Source organism: Eulemur rufifrons, chromosome 28 (assembly GCF_041146395.1).
Source record: "Eulemur rufifrons isolate Redbay chromosome 28, OSU_ERuf_1, whole genome shotgun sequence".
NCBI lineage: Eukaryota > Metazoa > Chordata > Mammalia > Primates > Lemuridae > Eulemur > Eulemur rufifrons.
The window spans coordinates 21,071,426-21,091,229 of NC_091010.1; the positions used below are offsets into that span (position 1 = coordinate 21,071,426).

Here is a 19,804-nt window from a genome sequence, read left to right on the forward strand (position 1 = left end):
TGAATCTTATTAAAAAGTTTTTGAAATTCTTTCAGCCTGAAGAGTGTCCTTTAACATTTCTTATATTATACATGGGTCTGCTGGTGATGAATTATTTATTTTATAGATATGAGAATTCCTTTATTTTGCATTCATTTTTGCAAGATAATTTTTTGAATTCTATGTTGACAGTTTGTCTCCTACTACTTTAAAGATGTTCATTTTCTTCTTGCTTGCTTTGTTCCTGAAAAGAAATCTGATGTCATCCTTATCTTTGTTCGTGTGTGTGTGTGTGTGTGTATATATATATATATATTTTTTTTTTTTTTTTCTCTCTGGCTGCTGTTAAGATTTTCTCTTTATCACTGATTTTGAGCAATTTGATTATGATGTGCCTTAATGTAGTTTTCTTCATGTTTCTTCTGCCTGGAGTTTGTTGAGCTTCATGGATCTGTGGGTTTATTGTTTTCATCAGTTGGAAAGTTTCCAGTCATTATTTCTTTGGATACATTTTCTGTCTCGCATTGTCTGTTGGGACTCCAGTTACTTCCATATATTAGTCCATTTAATCACTAATTCCTCAGATAACTGATGCTTTAAAATTTTCTTCACTATTCTTTTTTCTCTGTATTTCATTCTGGATAATTTCTATTGTGCCTTCAAGTTCATTAATCTTCTGCAATATTAAATCTGCTGTTAAGCTCATCCAGTGTAATTTTCATCTTAGACATTGTCATTTTCATCTTATAATGTTATTTTGGTGACTTTTATATCTTCCATGTCTCTATTTAATTTTTTGAAAATGTGGAATAACTTGAACATCTGTTAATTCTAGGTTGGTTTCAATTATTGAAATTTTCCTCATTATGGGTTGTAATTTCCTGCCTGGTAATCTTTGATTAGGTTTCAGATACAGTTTTACTTTAAGGGCTGAATTTCTTTTTTTCATCTTCTTTTTATTCTTGTATATCTTCTTGACCTTTGTTATGAAATGTGGTTAAATTACTTGGAAACAGTTTGATCCTTTCTGGTTGTACTTTTATGATTTGGTCTGGAACAATGCTCAGCCTAGAGCTAATTATTCCTCACCTACTGAGGCAAGATCTTACTCTGCCCAGAGCCCCATGCACTGAGTTTTTATGGTCTGGCTGGTGGGAACAGGCACTATTCCTGGTCCCATGTGAACAGCAGGCACTTTTCCCTCTAATTCTTTCAGTTGGTTCTTTTTCCTAGCTTTAGGTAGTTTCTTCTCACACATGCACTAATCAGTACTCTTTGAATACTCAAGGAATACCTCACCCTCTGCAGATATCCTGGGTTCTCTTTCTGTGCATTTTCCTCCTCTCTGGTACTCTGTTCTAGGAATCCTAGCTGCCTTGGTCTCTCTGGACTCTCAATTCAGGGAGTCCACCAGGCTCTGCCTCAGTTCCCCTCGTTGTGCCGTATCTTGTAAACTCTTTCAAGGCAGTTGTAGGGCTAGTCTCATTTGTTTATCATCTCAGAATTCACTGTCTTTCATTATCTGATGTACAGTGTCTTGAAAGCCATTGTTTTATGGTTTTATGGGTGGTTGTAAGCAAGAGGGTAAATACTTGTTACTCTGTCTTGTTGGGGGTAGAAGTCCAGCAAATATGTTTTTTAAACTTTTCATTAAAGTATAATACACAGATAGAAAATTACAAAGTAAGTTACATCAAGTAAGCCTGAGGAATTTTAAAAAACTGAATATATACATATGACCAGCACTCAGATCAAAAACAGAACATTACCAGCACTCCAGAAGCCCTTCAAATGCTTTCTCTCAGCCAGTTACTTAACCTCTACTCCTCCAAGAATAACACCACCCTGATTTCTGACATCACAGATTTTCCATCTTCTAAAACTGTGTAATTATGTTCACAATGTCACGTTCATTAAGAAAAAAAACCTTTGTAACAATAGATTCATATAGTATATACCTTTGTGCATTTGGCTTCTTTTACTCAACATTATGTTTGTTATATTCAGTTATGTTTTGCTTGTAACAATAGTTTGTTTATTCTTGTTGCTGTATAGTATTCCATTTTATGAATGTATCACACCCTACTGCTGATGGACATTTGGGTAGTTTCCAAAACATAATGCTGTTATGAACATTGTTGGATATGTCTTTGGTAAACACATGTACTGGATACATAAGATTGGAATTGCTAGGTCATAGGATATGCTATTCTAACTTCAGAGGATACTGCCAAAAAGTTTTCTAAAGAGGTTGTACCTACTTACACTATTTCCAGTACTGTGAGAGAGTTCCAGTTGCTCCATATGTTTGACACACTTGTTACTGTCTTTATGAGTTTGTTTTATTTTTAAGCCACTCTATTGAATGTGTATTAAGTTCTCTTTTAAAGCTTATATTAGAGAATAGGACTAACACTATCTTTAAAATGAATTGGTTTATATTATGTGAGGTTAAGTTTCTGGAGAAAGAGGACACATGATAATTAAAGTCCAGAGTCATATCCAAACTCCTATCATAATAAACCCTGGTAATAAGTAAAGGAACTCCTTCAGGGTTCAGTATGAACCACTGATATCAGAGAAAACTTTATTTCACCTTTCACAATTTACCAGTGTTGGGCTGTGAATTAATATCCTTTTATTTTTCTGTGCATTCATAAATTTAGGTCATTTCATTGTATTGTAACTATAATTTTCAGTGCTTAAAGTCTAAAAAAGACACTGATTATGAAATGGAGCTGGAGGACCTCTTAACTGGTTCAGTGGATTGACTGAAATATCCTAAAACAGGAGTCAGCAAACTTTGTCTATACAGAGCCAGCTAGTAACTATTTTAGCCTTTGACAGGCATCCAGTCTTTGTTGCAACTACTCAACTCTGCCCTTCTAGCCTGAAAGCAGCTGTAAACAATACGTAAATGGATGTGTGTTGCCATGTACACTACTATATACTCATTAAATAGGTTTACCAAAAGACATATGCAAGAATGTTCTTAATATCACCATATGCTGGAAAACATAAACTGGAAACTACCCAAATGTCCATCAACAGTAGCATGTGATATTTTCATACAGTGGAATACTATACAGCAATAAGAATATACAAACTATTATTACAACTTTATTTACAAAAACAGGCAGTGGTAACAGATTTGGAGTTTCTCTTGGGGGTGATGAAAAAGTTCTGGAATTAGATGTGGTAATGGTTGCACACATCATGAATGTAATTAATGCCACTGAATTGTATAGTCATGTGCAGCATAATGACGTTTCAGTCAATGTTGGACCACATATACATGGAGGTGGTATCATAAGATTAAAATGGAGCTCAAAAATTCCTATCACCTAGTGATGTTACAGCTCTCATAAAATTATAGCACAACTCATTATTGTTTATGGTGATGCTGGTGTAAACAAGCCTACTGTGCTGCCTGTCATATAAAAATATAGTACATATAATTATGGAGAGTATATAATACTTGATAATAATAAATGACTATGTTACTGGAATATGTATTTACTATACTATACTTTTTATTATTATTTTAGAGTGTACTTCTACTTATTAAAAAAAAAAAGGTAACTGTAAAACAGGCTCAGGCAGGTCCTTTAGGAAGTATTCCAGAAGGAGGCATTGCTATTATAGGAGATGACAGCTCCATGGGTGTTATTGCCCATGAAGACCTTCCAGTGGGACAAAATGTGGAGGTGGAAGACAGTGATATTAACTCCCTGTAGGCCTAGGCTAATGTGTGTGTTTGTATCTTAGTTTTTAACAAAAAAGTTTAAAGGTTAAAAAAAATTAAAATACAGGAAAATACTTATAAAATAAGGATATAAAGAAAAAATATTTTTATACAGCTGCATAGCTGTATAAGGTGTGTTTTAAGCTAAGTGTTATTACAAAAGAGTAAAAAAGACAAAAATTACAAAATTTAGAAGGTAAAAAAGTAATAGTAAGCTAAGGTTAATTTGTTGATGAAATTTTTTTTTTCTAATTTAGTATAGTGTAAGTATACAGTGCTTAAAGTCTACAGTAGTGTACAGTAACGTCCTAGGCCTTCACATTCACTCACTACTCAGTGACTCACCCAGAGCAACATCCAGTCCTGGAACTCCATTCATGGTAAGTGCCCTATACAGGTGCACTATTTTTATCTTTTATACCTTTTTTTGGTTTTTCTTTTAGTGAGACCAGGTCTTGCTCTGATGCCCAGGCTGCAGTGCAGTGATGCGATCATGGCTCCAACTCCCAGACTCAAGCAGTCCTTGTCTCAGCCTCAAACTCCTGGCCTCAAGTGATCCTCCTTCCTCAGCCTCTCAAAAGTACTGGAATTACAGTCATGAACCACCACTGCACCCAGCCTATACCGTATTTTTACTGTACCTTTTCTATGTTTAGATACACACTTACCATTGTGTTACAGTTGCCTACAGTATTCAGTACAGTATCATGCCGTATAGGTTTGTAGCCTAGGAACAATAAGCTAAACCATGTAGCCTAGGAGTATAGTAAACTGTACCATTTACGCTTGTATAAGTAGACTTAATGATGTTTGCACAATGATGAAATTACCTAACAATGCATTTCTCACAATGCATCCCTCTCGTTAAGTGACACATGACTATACTTTAAAGTGGCAAAATGGTAAGTCTTATGTGTATTTTACCAAAATAAGTAAAAAACAGGTAGCAGGCCAGATGGGCCCATGGGCCAGTTTGCTAACCCCTGCTCTAAAATGCTATTCCTTCAAGAAGTAGTATAGTATAATGGTTAAAAGCCAGACAACCTGGGTTCGACCACTAGCTCTGACACCACCTCTCCGTCCCTCAGTTTCTTTATAAAATGACAAAAACACTAATATCTATTCCATAGAGTTAAGAAATAAACATGTCACATGAAAGTATAAGTATAGTGCAGTTCCTGGAATATATAAGAGCTCAATAAATGTTAGCTATTATCATTACTTTTTATTTAAACTATAATACTTGGAAGTATGGAAAGAGAACTTTTGCATTTTTAGCTTTGGCATGAACCAGTTGGTTAGTTGTTTGTTGCTGGAGCAAACTGACAGGTGCTGATACAAACCTATCTCTACCACTAGAGCAACTTTTTCTACCTCTGAGTGAGGAAGAAAGCCAAACTGCATGCTAGTGTGCAATATATGCAATAGGGCTACATGATAACTTGGGACATTTTAAGGTTGTGAATTGTATCCCCAAAGTATATAAAACTCTGAGTAAATGTACTCAGTTATTAATAACTTATTTTTATAATCTTTTTCTTTTTTTGTTTTAGGACAGGGTCTCACTCTGTCACCTAGGCTAGAGTGCAGTGGCATAATCATAGCTTACTATGGCCTCAAACTCCTGGGCTCATGCAATCCTCTCACCTCAGACTCCCTAGTAGCTGGGACTAAAGGCACATGCCACCATGCCTGGCTCATTTTTCTGGTGTTTATTTTTGTAGAGACATGGTCTTGCTATGTTGCCCAGGCTGGTCTCCAATCAATTTTACCAAATTGTTCAAAGTGATTGTACTAGTTTATATGCCCACTAACAGTACACAAGTTCCTGTGCTTATAGTTTCAATACTCACTGTTGTTCTTCAATATTCAATTTTTTGGTCACTGCGTCAAAGGGTGTTTTCTTGTGGTTTTATTTTCTCCATTTTCTTAATTTCTGTATGTAAGGTATAAATTTATTAAGGTACAATTTACATACAGTAAAATTTATCCTTTTAAAAATGTTCAGTTCATATTTTCCATCTTGTTTCTCTGACTTCAGGATAATTTCTTCAGATTTTTTCCTCTAATTTCAGCTTTTAACCTACTGCTGAGTTTTTAATTTTAGGTAATTTTAGTTCTCTTTTGTAGTTTTATTTTGTTCTTTTTCAAATCTGCTTGGTCATTTTTTATGTCTTGCTCTTGTATTTTCAGTCGCTTCTTTTGTTTTATATTCTGCATCTGTTCCAATTTCTAAAGTATTTGCTGATCTGATTATTTTGTTTCTGCTTGCACTTTTTCAAGGTGCCTTGTTTATTCGTGGATTGTGTGATTTTTAATAGTGGCTTCTAATCTCATAACTAACGTTACCTGTGGGAATTGAGATCTGGATTAATGATCTGATGGTTCCTGTGGAGATACAACATCCAATAGAATAGTCACTAGCATGGATAGCGATTTATGTTAAAATTAAGTAAAATTAAAAATTCAGTTCCTCAGTCACTAGCCACATTTTAAGTGTGCTCTATAGCTACATGTGGCTAGCAGCTACCACATTTGACAGCACAGATGTAAAACATTTCCATCAATTCCAAAGGTTCTGTCAGACAGCTTTGCTCTAGAAATCTTTCCTTTTCCTTCTTCCAGGTACCTTCAGGCATCACCAATCTGGGAAACTACTTTCAACTACTCTTGGTTTGAGGGGTGTTTTGAACCATGCAGATGGTATGAAATTGGGCTGCAAAAATGAGTGAAGCCTTGAGATTATGAATTTTTTTTTTTTTTTTTTTTTTTGAGACAGAGTCTTACTCTGTTGCCTGGGCTAGAGTGCTGTGGTGTCAGCCTAGCTCACAGCAACCTCGAACTCTTGAGCTCAAGCAATCCTACTGCCTCAGCCTCCCGAGTAGCTGGGACTACAGGCATGCACCACCATTCCCGGCTAATTTTTTCTATTTATTTTTAGTTGTGCGGTTAATTTCTATTTTTTTAGTAGAGACGGGGTCTCGCTCTTGCTCAGGCTGGTCTTGAACTCTTGACCTCAAGTGATCCTCCTGCCTCGGCCTCCCAGAGTGCTAGGATTATAGGCGTGAATACCACGCCCGGCCAAGAGATTATGAATTCTTAAGGGAGATTTTTTTTCACAGTACTGTTGCTGTGCATTAGAAGATATCCATGGATAATAGACTCTATTCCTTTGCCCAGATGATGAAAGTAATGTTGCAATCACCAGGCCAGATTCAGAGAGTCCCTGTATGCTGAGTGAACCACACCCTTTGGTGTTGCCAAGAGTGCCACAGTCTAGGGTGCTGTCCATCACCTCAAATCCGGTAAGCCCCAGAAGGGATCAATTGGAGGCCCTAGGGCTGTTCTTGCCAGAGGAAATTTGCTCAGAGTTGTTTGCCTTAATTGTATTATGTTTGACATAATATTTTTCAGTAGTTATGTGTTTGTTATAATCCAGTGACTCTTTGCATTGATCCGTTTCAGTTTAAAAAATTAATAGCAAATTAGGGTTGACAAATAATTCTCAACTCTTTTGAAGAGGCATCCATAAATTGTGCAATCTAGAATCAACTATGTGGTCAGTCTAAGTCTGTTTTGGGAGGAATGGAAGATACCTTTGTGATGAAAATAGGGACTAATCTCAGATTTTCTATGGTGGCCTTAACATTATCCTTTGAACTCCTTCTTTTTAACTTCGTATTTTTTTCTCTTAATTTGGCCTACCCTGATTTTTTGTTGTTGTTTTTGTTTTTTAAACAGGATCTTGCTCTATTGTCTGGGCTACAGTGCAGCAGCATCATTGTATTTCACAGCAACCTCAAACTCCTGGGCTCAAGCAATCCTCCTTCCTCAGCCTCCCTAGTAGCTGGGACTACAGGCTCACATCACGCTGCCCAGCTAATTTTTCTATTTTTTGTAGACAGGGTCTCACTCTGTTGCCCAGACAAGTCTCAAACTCCTGGCCTCAAGCGATCTTCACACCTTGGTTTTCCAAAGTGCCGGCCGGATTGCAGGTGTGAGCCACCACACTCAGCCTTTTTTTTTTTTCTTTTCAATATTTGAATGAATTGACTTTTTTTTTTTTTAATATTTGAATGAATTGACTTTTTTTTTTTTGCCTTTTGGATGTTTAGTACTCAAAAATCAGGTAGAAAATAAAACCAAAGCAAAGAGAAAACCTGTCTCAAGTTAGTCTGAACAAGCACAAAGATAGCATTTGTTGCAGGAGGCTGGCGAGCGTGGTCTCATGCCTGTGTAATGATTTATGTAGTCTCAGTACCTACATGATAGTTTCCTAATGTTACTGTGGGGGAAAAAAAAAAGGAGGGGGACAAAAGAAAGAGAAAAAGAATTGTAATCCTGGGGCCATGCTCATCAACCCTGGGTTTTGCTACCAGATCTAGTCATAAGCTTTGTTGGTATATGGCCAAATATTGTACAGCTGGATTTACAAAAGGGATATTTAAAAATATAATCAGCAAGGTTCATAACATACCACGTCGGGGATGAACCAGATAAACTCCTGTTCCTTTGGTGGTAATAAAACACTTCTGCATGTTGAACTGCTCTGGCTGTGGTTAAGGTAGCCTAAGCTCTGAACAGTTAACTAGATGGTTCTGGTTGTTAGTGACCAAAGGAAGGAGGAGTTAATTCAAACATTCTTGAAAGAAAGAGGAAGGAAACTACATTCTGTGGCAGAGGAGATGGTCAGAAAGGCTGATGACCCAAGAGAGAAAATAAACAGGTCTCTCAGGTGGCAATACCAATCCAAGTAAGATCAAATCCTGCTAACATTAGAACAAGGAAGATTAACTCCTGGTCAACAGTCTTCAGATGTAGGTTATCATTGAGAGCTGACTACTCCATGGGTAGTGAAGGAGAAAGGATTAGTTTGTGCAGATTAGAGGATTATGTGATGAAAAAAGAGATTGTTAGAGTTTACCCTTATTTTTTCTATTATTGTTCCATATTTTGTGAGTTTTCTTTTTTAGGTTTTCTTTTCTATTGTAATGTAAATAATAATAATAAAGGTCCTCTCTCCCCTAAGAGAGTGGCTACTAATTACTGTCATCCAGGTTGATCAGCCTTCCCCCACCTGCTGTCATTTACAAATGGAGGAAAGCACTCTGTTGTCTTGACAGTTGGGTCATGACGTCCCTGCCAGGGCTGCTGGCCAAGATGTTATAAAAGTTAAGATACAGGGAGAAAATATATAGATGACCAAATTGGAAATATTAACTTTTAGCAAAGCTGGGAAACCAGTTATCTTCACCAACCAGTAATGATTAACATCTTCTTTTCACATGTAGATGAATCTCTGTCAAGCAAGTGGTCATCAGCCAAATGTGAATGGTCTCTTGGTTCATGGGATGCCTCTCCAGCCAAGAAATCTCTCTCTAATGGACAAGCTCCTGTAAGAAGTATAAAATTTTAATAGACTATAGAGTGTAAGTAGATCACTGAGAAATAAAGGGAAAGTAAAATCAGTTCATCAGTGTGCATGTATGAGGGAACTTCAAAAAGTTTGTGGAAAAAATGGATTTAAAAGATAAAAATAAACCAGGTGCCATGGTTTGAGCTTGTAATTCCAGTTACTTAGGAGGCTGAGGTGGGAGGATCCCTTGAGCCCAGGAGTTTGACACCAGCTTGGGTAATTTATCAAGACCCTCGTCTCAAAAACAAAAGATAAAAATAAAAAATGTAAACTATTTCTCAACATAAGCTCCATCAAGTTCAAGACACTTTTGTGAATGATGATACCAGCCATTTAGTCCATCCCTAAAGAAATGAGGGTCCTGAGAATTTAACCATGCCAATACAGTTTTTACTTAACTGAGGAAAAAATGGGTGCCCTTTAAATAGTTTTTAAGACTAGAAAACAAAAAGAAGTCTGAAGGAGCCAAATCAGGACTATAAGGTGGATGCCTAATGATTTTCCATTGAAACTCTCGCAAAAGTGTCATTGTTTGACGAGAAGAATGAACAGGAGCATTGCTGAGGTAGAGAAGGGCTTTCTGGTGAAGATTTTTTTGTGCTAAAGCTTCGGCTAACTTTCTCAGAACACTCTCAAGCATATGTTATTCTCTCCAGAAAGTCAAAAGCAAAATGCCTTGAGCATCGCCCAAAACTGTTGCCATGACCTTGGTTCTTGACTGGTCCACTTTTGCTTTGACTAGACCATGTCCACTTCTTGGTAGCCATTGCTTTGATTGTGCTTTGTCTTCAGGATTATACTGGTAAGGCCAATATAATGTTTCATCTCCTGTTACAATTCTACAATGAAATGCTTCAGGATCTTGATCTCACTTGTTTAAAATTTCCATTGCAAGCTCTACCCCTGTCTGCAGTTGATCTGGGTGCAATGGTTTGGCACCCATTGAGTGGAACATTTGCTCAACTTTAATTTTTTAGTCAGAATTATGTAAGCTGAACCAATTTAGATGTTTATGGTGTTGGCTATTATTGCTGCTGTTGATTATCTGTCCTTTTCAATTAGGGCAAGAACAAGATTTTTCCCTCAAAAATTGATGTGGATGGTCTGCTGCTGCAGGCTTCATTTTCAACATTATCTCGACCCTTCTTAAAACGAGCTATCCATTTGTAAGCTGCTGACTTCTTTGGGGCATTGTCCCCATCAGCTTTTCAAAAAGCACCATTGATTTCACCACTCTTCCACCCAAGCTTCGTCATAAATTTGACATTTGTTCTTGCTTCAATTTTAGCAGAATTCTGTTTCTCTGATAGCTTTTTTCAAACCGATCTCTTAGTGCCTCAAACTAAATCCTGTTGAGGCATGTTATAACAAGTTAGTAAAAGTTTATTTTGGTGCAAAATAAAATTGAAATCCATGTATAATTTTTATATATGTATTTTCCATAAACCTTTTCAAGACTCCTCATTCAATTTCCTAAAGTAGTTGTACCATTTTACACTTCTATAAGCAATGTATGAGTTTCAATTGGGGAGCACATATATTTAAATCAGGAATTTGAAATATCAATTTCATAGCAGTGGACCATAGATTAGATTAAAGGAGGAACTGAAGGTAACGGGTCTAATGCAGGGGTTCCAGCATGAGCTGCTCAGGGTCTGTACTTAAGCTGTAGCACAGGGTAAGAAAAGAATGAACTATTTTAGGAGTTACTGTAAAAGAACTCTGATATAGAAATGATATAGAAATAGAGACATCAAAGTCAGCTCTGAGATTTCAAGCTCAAGGGAAGCTTGTTTGGGGGAAAAGATGAGTTTCTTTGGGGGTATGTTAAGTTTACATTGATGGGCCATCTCGCTGGAAATGTGGAAGAGGTCAGATCTGGAGACTGATCTAAAGGTTATCTGGCTAGAGATGATAATTGAATCCAGAATTATGAATGAGAAGTTTACAGACAAAATAAAGATGAACACAGGGCAGCTAATGCCTAAATCTTTTATAATTAGAAAGCAATTAGGGCATGCAAAAAAAATGTGAATGGTTAAGAAGGTAGGAAAATCAGAAATATCTCTTGTAATTCTCAAGGTTTAGTCCTATTCCTTGATGGGCATCTTCCCTTCAGAGTCCTCCAAACACTGAGGCATGTTTTGCACTAAAAGCACCAAAGTGGCCTGAAAGGTCGAGGAACCTGCATAGGAGCAAGTGGCAGAGCTTAGCTGCTCTATTCTTTCACTTCCCCTCCATTTCATTCTGCAAATACTGTTTCCTAGATGTCTTACAATAGTCAAACATCCTCTCATCTGATTTATTTTTTATTTTTCCCCCAGGAGCTCTGGACTCTCATCTGCTTTAAAAAAACAAAACTAAACCCCCCCTGAATCTGTAGTGTGTTAAACCTACTGAACTGTTTAGGTGTGGTATTTTCTTTATCAGAGGACTAAAAGAAAAGGGTTGAGTTTCACCAGTTGTTTATGCTAATTGGGCTACTGTGGTCCCACTGCCCCGGGCAGCACAGGGCCTACTCCTAGCTTTCCAAGGAACCCAAACCTGCACTCCTACCTTTGCAGGCTCCAGCTAGCTCAACACTTGAATCTCTGCAGTGGGAGCCACATTGGTGCCACAACTGCTCCCAAACACCAATCTTTGCCTTCCAGTTGCCTTTCTGGTGACAGTTCTTCAGCACAAAAGAATGCCTCAAATATAATACGAATCTCAGCCCCAGTGGCAGGCTTTTGGAAAGCACTTTGGAGTAAGTCTCTTCGGGCTTGCCTTCACTTTTGACTGAACAAGTGACCGTGATGGCAGGTGATGGACTTGGCTTTCCCAAATCTCCACTCTAGCAAATTATGATTGAAATGGTGCCCTACTTTTAAGAGCAGATTCTCATGCCTGAGCTAGATTACCTTCTGGAAAGTTGATTAATTCTTCAAAGGTTTTATTTTTACTTTTTCCTCCTCTGAATGTAGTTTATAGTCTAAAGCTTTTTACCCCATGAGTCTTGTCTTCCTGTACATAGTGATCTTTTTTTCATTGTGGTTTTCTGATTGAACCACTAGAGATCTTGATGACAAGCTACTTATGAGGCCTGGGTCAAGTACCATCCTTTCAACCCGAAATTGGCCAAATCGAGCCATGGAGTTTAGCACATCGTGTCTGTCATATACAGTGCAGTCCGCAAGGAGACGCAATCCCCCGCCGCGTACCCTTCATCCCATTAGCACAAGCCATTCACGTGCTGGAACGCCAAGACCTGTGGAAGAGCTCCTCAGAGGATCCCGAATGTAGGTTTCAAAAGCAGAATTTCTGGAAACTATGGTAAAACTAATAAACTTTACATAGAGAATTAAATATAAGATTGAAATTTATGCCTGGAAACTAACAATCATTCTTATGATGGATGACCCATGGAGTTTGTATCCAATACAAAATTTTTAAATGGGGTTAAATTTTAATGAAATGTAAATACTGAAACTTTCTGTTGATTTGGCTAAAGATTCCCATTTCTAAAAATAAAATATTGGTTAGAACACTGTAGTGGGATTTATGAAAGGAAAGGATATGTGTATTGTATCATACATTTTCCTTAGTGGGAGCATGTTGAGTGAAATTCATCCCCAAATAATAGTTAATTCTCCTTTAATGTTTTTCTGTACCATTGGGATCTGCTTCTTCCATTGACAAGGAAAACTTTATAAACCTCAGATGAGTATTATAATAGTTGCTTATATACCAGGAAAAATATTCCTTAGAACTTCTTAGGAAACACTTAAGTAACACTAAAAATAATCTTTCCTTTTCTCACCCTCCATTCACTAGACACTCTGAGCTTCAATATGCAAAAAATACGCAGAAGCCAATTTTCAACACAGAATTCTTTTAGTTATTGATTCACAAAATATCTTAGGATAATTGATTTCTAAGACTATAACCAAGAGTATAAGATATTATTACAGTACACAACTGTGTATTGAATTCAGCTTCTAAGTTAAGCATGAGTCATCATACTTCTCTCCCAACATGCTGTTTCTTGATCTTGATTTTTCAGTTTCTTGTTATAATTTTTCCCAACAGACTCACAAACAAGGATGTCCCAAACTACCAAAAATCTTTGTCAGGCCACCAATGTTCTTCTCGCCTGCTCAGCTATTTTATTATGTGGCTGTAGCTATATCTATACCAACAGAGCTATAGATTCATTCATTTGGGGATGAGCAGTCTTGAGGTATAATTAATCTCTCATTCTCTCTGACAGTACTTTTTTCCTAAGTTGAAAAATAAGTTGCTTTGTTATTTCTAGAACATGAAAATCTCATTCCATTTCAATTACTGTCTTAGGTATAAGTAACACTGAAAGCTGTTCCAAATCCCATTGAAGGGAATGAAAGTTTAGGAATTCTACCTGAGAATTACAGTTATTAGGGAAAGGACAACCAGAAGGCCCAGAAGTGCGGAGAATTCCATCAGATGTGAATTTACAAATCCAAGATTGGCAGAGAAAGTTGTTTTACCATCCAGTTCTGTGAAAGGGTCAACTTCTCTTGTGTGCCCAAGACAAGAGTTTTTAAAAAATCAGAAAATACTACTCAACTCATTTGCTTCATTTATTTGATTTCTAATCAGTTTGCTGGTATTAACTTCATGCTTTCATACCTTGGTGTTCTCTGGTGGGATCTGCAGCCCAGTGGCAGCCGACTCGCTCTCCTCCCCCTCACCGATGCCCTTGAGTCGAAATAATCTGCTGCCACCTATTGGCACAGTTGAAGCTGAACATCTGAGCACTGTGGGGCCACAAAAGCAAACGGTATGTCTCTTTCATATTGCCTTTCCATGTGCTTATTGTGATACCTCATGGGCAGTGATTCTGTAGGATTTGTACTCTGGTCTTGATTTATACTGTATTTTGTCCACAAAAGTACAAACTGAGTGCTAATTTATAACGGTGAAATTGGAGCTGCTTGGCATGCAGTTACCACACCTACCAGGGTTGATGTAGGACATATGCAGCTCCCACTACTAATAGTTTAATTGTTTCTATAACTTTTATCTCCTCTGCAGAAACCCCATAGTGATTCCAGTCGAGCTCGAAGTGCAGTGGTGGATGAACCCAACTATCAGCAGCCCCAAGAGAGGCTCCTTTTACCTGACTTTTTCTCCAGGCCCAACACAACGCAGTCATTTTTGGTAGAGTGACATACTTCCTAATATGGTCTTGATAGTTGGGGAATGAAAAGGGAAAAAAATTTACTACTTTAGCAGACTTAAGACTTTATCTGGTGGTTTAATCAACTCTAAATATAAAAGTTGAGGTACTAACAATAAAAAGTGTTATAAGTACACTTTGTTGAAATGCTACAAAATGTAGAATGTCCCTGCCACTTATTCTTTTGTCAGTAAAATGCCTTACACAGAAATCACAAATTCTAAACAATTTAAGTTTAGATATTTCTCAGTTCAAGCAAAAATGTTAAACTCCCATGCATATCAGATCAGCATAACTTCATTGTCTAACCCTGCTCTTATGGAATTACATCAAAAGTGGTATCAGATTATAAGGACTGGTGATGAATGAGTTAGAACTTTAATTTTTTTTAGAGATGGGGTCTTGCTCTATTGCCCAGGCTGGATTCAAACTTCTGGGCTCAAGCAATCCCCCTGCCTCAGCCTCCTGAGGAGGTGGGAATACAGGTATGCACCAGCACACCTAGTTTAGGACTTTTCCCACTGGTGTTTTAAATTTGGACACTACCTTCCCATTTACTAGCCCTTTTACTTTTAAGCCAAACCTGGTTGGGAGACTGGACATCATGCACTCACCCTTCCCCATTTATATATAGGCCAGAAGCTCAAACCCACCTCATCTGCTTTGTGGCAAGAGGGCTTGGAGAGCCTCAGGAATTGACTAGGGCCCCTCATCCTGCACCAGTTTTCAGGGTGTTAGTTAGTGTTTGCAACTCTCTTATCCCAACTCATGAACCTTGAACCAAATCAGCCTAAACCACTGTACAATCTTTCTTCTACTAGAAGAGTGGTGAGAACAAATGAACGGGGCTTTGTGTTAGTTGCCTAGGGCTGCCATAACAAATGACCAACAACTGGGTGGCTTAAAACAACAGAAATTTATTCTCTTAGTTCCAGACGGTAAAAACCCAAAATCAAGGTGTCAGCAGAGCCCTCTCCCTTTGCCAGCTCTAGGGAAATATTGCCTCTTCCTAGCTTCTGGTGGTCGCCTGCAATCCTTGGTGTTTCTCGGCTTGCAGCTGTATCATTCCAATTTCTGCCTCTGATCACATGGCCTTCTGTCCTGTACATCTGTGTTCATGTTTCCCTCTTCTTACAAAGACACTACTTATTGACTGCAGGGCCCACCCTAATCCAGTATGACTTCACCTTAACTTGATTACATCTGCAAAGACCCTATTTCCAAATATGGTCACATTCACAGGTTCCAACTGGACATGAATTTTGCGGGGGAGACTATTCAACACAGCAGACCTCACAAAGCTTGATTTAGGGGGAAACTCACCAAAAATAAGGGCAAAAAGGAAATGTGTGAGCATTTCTGATTCTTGGAGTTTAGCATGTGAATCCTGGAAAGTTTGAGAACTTCTATTGAATTTGTCTTCTCATAATCCAATCCAGGATATTTGTTAAGCAGTGCTTGATTATATTCTATAGCTGCACTCTCTCCTAACATTTTATTTTTCGTTGCCTTAGTAAACACATAAAACATTGCAAAGTTTCCATTTTTCATAAGTTTATAACAATAACAAAGTAAAAATTACTTACCATAGCCATTTTTTCTCCCCATTTGCTGTCATAAAAAAGGAGATACCTAGTAGCTGAATCTAAGAGTGCTGGCTGAGTCCTGGCACCACTCTGCTCCTTAGTGTTTTCATCTATAATAAAGGTCAGTAAACTACAATTCATGGGCTACCCAGCCTGCTGCCTGTTTTTGTAAATAAAGTTTTACTGGAGCAGAGCCAGCAAGCTCATTTGTTTATGTACTGTCTGTCTATGGCTACTTTCATACCACAACAGCAAAGTTGAGTACTCACAACAACCATATGGTTCACAAAACCTAATAACTATCTGGCCCTTTACAAAAAATAAGTTTGCCAGCCCCTGATCTCTGGAATATCGGGGCTTCACTAGAAAAAAAAAAAATTCCTTAAATCTCTCAATTTGAGTGCTGACAGGGAACTGAGGGATGTTTTTATTCAGAAGCCCCAACAGGATAGCATATATAGCTTTTTATTGGATATTTGTATTTTTTTTTTTTTTTAAGAGACGAGGTCTCACTCTGTTGCCCAGGCTGGAGTGCCATGGCACAATCATAGCTCACTGCAGCCTCTGTGCCTAGCCTTGGATATTTGCAATTTAACATTTTAGTCATATCTTTACATCTTTAAATTCCTTGAGATAATTCTGAAATGTCTGAGTTTCATAAAGCTGAAAAGTAGGCTGGGCATAGTGGCTCATGCCTATAATGCTAGCACTTTGGGAGGCCAAGGTGGGAAGATTGCTTGAGGCATGGAGTTCGAGGCCACCCTGGGCAACATAGCAAGATCTCATCTCTACAAAAAATAGAAAAATTAACCAGGCATGGTGACTCTCAGCTACTTGGGAGGCTGAGGCAGGAGGAGCACTGGAGCCCAGGAGTTTCAGACTGCAGTGAGCTATAATATGCCACTGCAGTCTAGCCCAGGCAATGCAGTGAGACTGTCCAAAAAAAAAAAAAAAGGCACTGAAAAGTAAACGTAGAGTTAAATTTCACTGTGGTGGTAAAGTCATGGGTATTTCACTGTTGCTGAAAAGGCTGGTTCTGTTTTAAATAGTCAGTAAGTAGTGAATAGAAATCAGACAACACTCCCTTGGAATCTAACTGAAATATTAAGCCGTATGGATTATTTATAAATGGTAAGATTTTCTTAAAAGCATATTAATAAAGTTGTAGAATTTGTAATTTTTACGAGTTAACAAATGGCTTTGTCAGCATCTGGCTTGGGATTTTTCTACTTGGAATTCAACACAGCACACTCAGTCAACTGTCCCCTCAGGCCAGTAGACTATGCCTTTTACATTGCTGTCAATTTGAAGGTTTTCCTCCGTGCACTTTGTAAAGCAAGTGTTACCCTTTGGGAGAAGTTGCATTTTAAGCTGTATCTCATCTCTTCTGTTTTAGCTGGACACGCAGCAGCATCGTTCACGCGCAGCTGAGTATCCTCATCAGGCCCGACCTGGTAGGGGATCTGCAGGTACATGTCGGGCCATGGCCCTTATTTTACCGTGGGTGGATATGTTAAGACCCTACCTTTGTTTTGTCTTTTTTTTTTTCCCCTACACTTATTTTCCTTTCTTCCAGATATTCTTATATTTATTTTGTTTTCACACATCTTTGTAAATCACCTCAAATTCATTTTGGGACATGAGGTATAATAAAAAGATAGAAGAGTTCTATTGCTCAGAGCCAAAAAGTTACAGATTTCTGCTGTTTTCATACCATACAAATTAACCCTCTCACTACTGTGGTAAACTACTATTTTTGAATCTAAACAAATTAAGCCAAATAAATAATTTTCATAACATTTGAAATAATCTTTAAGAACATGGCATGGATTTTACAATGTAGGCAAAAATTGATACTCCTATGGATTAAACTGCTTTGGTCAGTTAACCTGTTAGGCCAAGGTAAGAAAAACTCTTAAATGTCAGGATATGCTGAGTCTGATTCTAGCCCATTAACTTTTTATCTCTAAATTATACTCTGTAGATATATTAAAAAAGGAGTGATGGAAGAAAATTTAGGGCTGTCTTAATTCTTCCTATGACAGTCTTCTCACCACCATCAGAGTCACTCTTACTATCTTGTAGGCAAATTTGGAAGTACTGGGCAGCTGAAGTGTTTCCTGTTAATGGTAGGATTAATCAGCAATACAGAAAAAACTAATCTGCCCAAGCCATCGTTGTAGTCCTAGTGATTTCTTAGTTCAGTTCCTAGTAGCACTGGCTGGTAGTTTTTAAATGCTTTCACCAGATTCTGCTTTTGGCTCAGTCCTCATAGAGAAGCATTGCTGCCCCTGAGCTACAGTTTCAGCCACACTGACAGTCAGGTGTAACTAATGTAACATTTAGGCGAGTGAAACATCTTAGTCCTTTATTTTTCAGACAGGGTCTCACTCTGTCACCTGGGCTAGAGTACAGTGGTGCAGTCATAGCTCAAGGCAACCTCAAACTGCGGAGTTCAAGTGATCCTCCTGCCTCAACATCCCAAGTAGTTGGGACTCCACGTGGCCAGCTAATTTTTTCCATTTTTTGTAGAAATGAGGTCTTGCTATGTTACCCAGGCTAATTTTGAACTCCTGGCCTCAAGCAATCCTCCCACCTGGGCCTCCCAAAGTGCTAGGATTACAAGTGTGAGCCACACCTGGCCCTTAGTCCTTTTTAGTTAGTGGGTTCTTCTCCAACACTAGGTTATGCTGTCATATCTACAGGATATAAGTTTTTTATTTCTACAGGATAAAATATATAAACATGTTTTCTGTTGCCTTGGTAAATATATACTGTACTACTTAGTCCCAGTTTCCAAATTTAAAGTATAACAGATAACTGGAGCAAAAAAGCCCTGAGATATGAACTTGGGGTTACCAAACCTAGACTGTCTACTAATGTTACTCTATGATGTCATCTGTGTCTGACAGGTCCTCAGTTACATGGGTCTACAAAATCTCAAAGCAGAGGTGGACCAGTCTCTAGAAACAGGCAGGGACGATAGGGAAATGAGAAGAACGCACCAGGCTGCAGGGACCACGTGGGAAGAATTCATGAATCAGTGTTCAGTTATGGAGTGATGTAGAACTTGTATACAAGATCAACTTGAAACCATCTTCATGAAGAGTTATTTTGGTACAACTGACTGTGAAAAACACAACAGAGTATCTGCCAAAGATTACATGGATACTGTTTCTATATCCAGTTACTGTCTTCTTGCAGCATAAATTAACCCATTCTACTGGACAGTAAAGTTTGTATCCAAAAATGTAACAATGAAAAATACCCAAATCACTGCTCATGTTGTCTGTTAACAATGACCAGTTCAATTATTATAGGTTTCTAGGAGATTACACATACATGAAAAGCAGCAAATGATTGTTGGTAACAATATTATTGGCTTTAGAATACTTCCGCATGTATTAATTTCTGGAAAGCTGTAACTAAGTTCGAAGTCATTTTTAAGAGACGGTGCTGTCAAAAATCCAACCTACTCATCAAACAGATGTCATTCCATAGCTTTCTCTTTACAGTATGTCCAATCCTATCAGCAGATAAAAATGTAAGGGGTGAGTAATTAAAGACATAAATGTTAAACACTGGTGTAAAGTAACTTATGTAATAAATCATATTGCATATTTTTTTTTCCAGATAGGACAACTCAACCTTCCAATGCCTATTTGATATCAGGTTACACTTATTTTCTCTATAAATTACTGGTCATATTTTTTTCCCCAAATATTAAACTCACCTTGCCAGATTTTCTCCTATAGCTCTAAGAAAGTCAATTAAAAAATAATTTGTAGGGTCTATTAGTGAGCCACCAAGGTACAATTCCTTAAAAATTTATGAAACCCTGGCAGTTAGTCCAGCACAAACATGTCCTAAGAGCAGCAGAA

The 19,804-nt window shown here is 37.8% G+C and overlaps 1 protein-coding gene across 3 annotated transcripts in view; it reads left to right on the forward strand.

The window, feature by feature from the left end:
* The window catches only part of FAM149B1 (family with sequence similarity 149 member B1), a 53,418-nt gene extending 33,965 nt beyond the window's left edge, over positions 1-19,453 (forward strand). For 2 of the 3 annotated variants that reach the window (XM_069460142.1, XM_069460144.1), the window contains 6 exons: positions 6,905-7,029; positions 9,016-9,119; positions 12,194-12,418; positions 13,815-13,938; positions 14,193-14,318; positions 17,320-17,667. In XM_069460142.1, the coding sequence (XP_069316243.1) occupies positions 6,905-7,029; positions 9,016-9,119; positions 12,194-12,418; positions 13,815-13,938; positions 14,193-14,318; positions 17,320-17,538 (923 nt within the window). In that variant the 3' untranslated portion in view covers positions 17,539-17,667. Of the gene's footprint in view, positions 1-6,904; positions 7,030-9,015; positions 9,120-12,193; positions 12,419-13,814; positions 13,939-14,192; positions 14,319-17,319; positions 17,668-18,835 lie in introns of those variants that run through there. The other variant, XM_069460143.1, reaches the window with a different exon arrangement.
* The last annotated feature ends 351 nt before the right edge of the window (positions 19,454-19,804 follow it).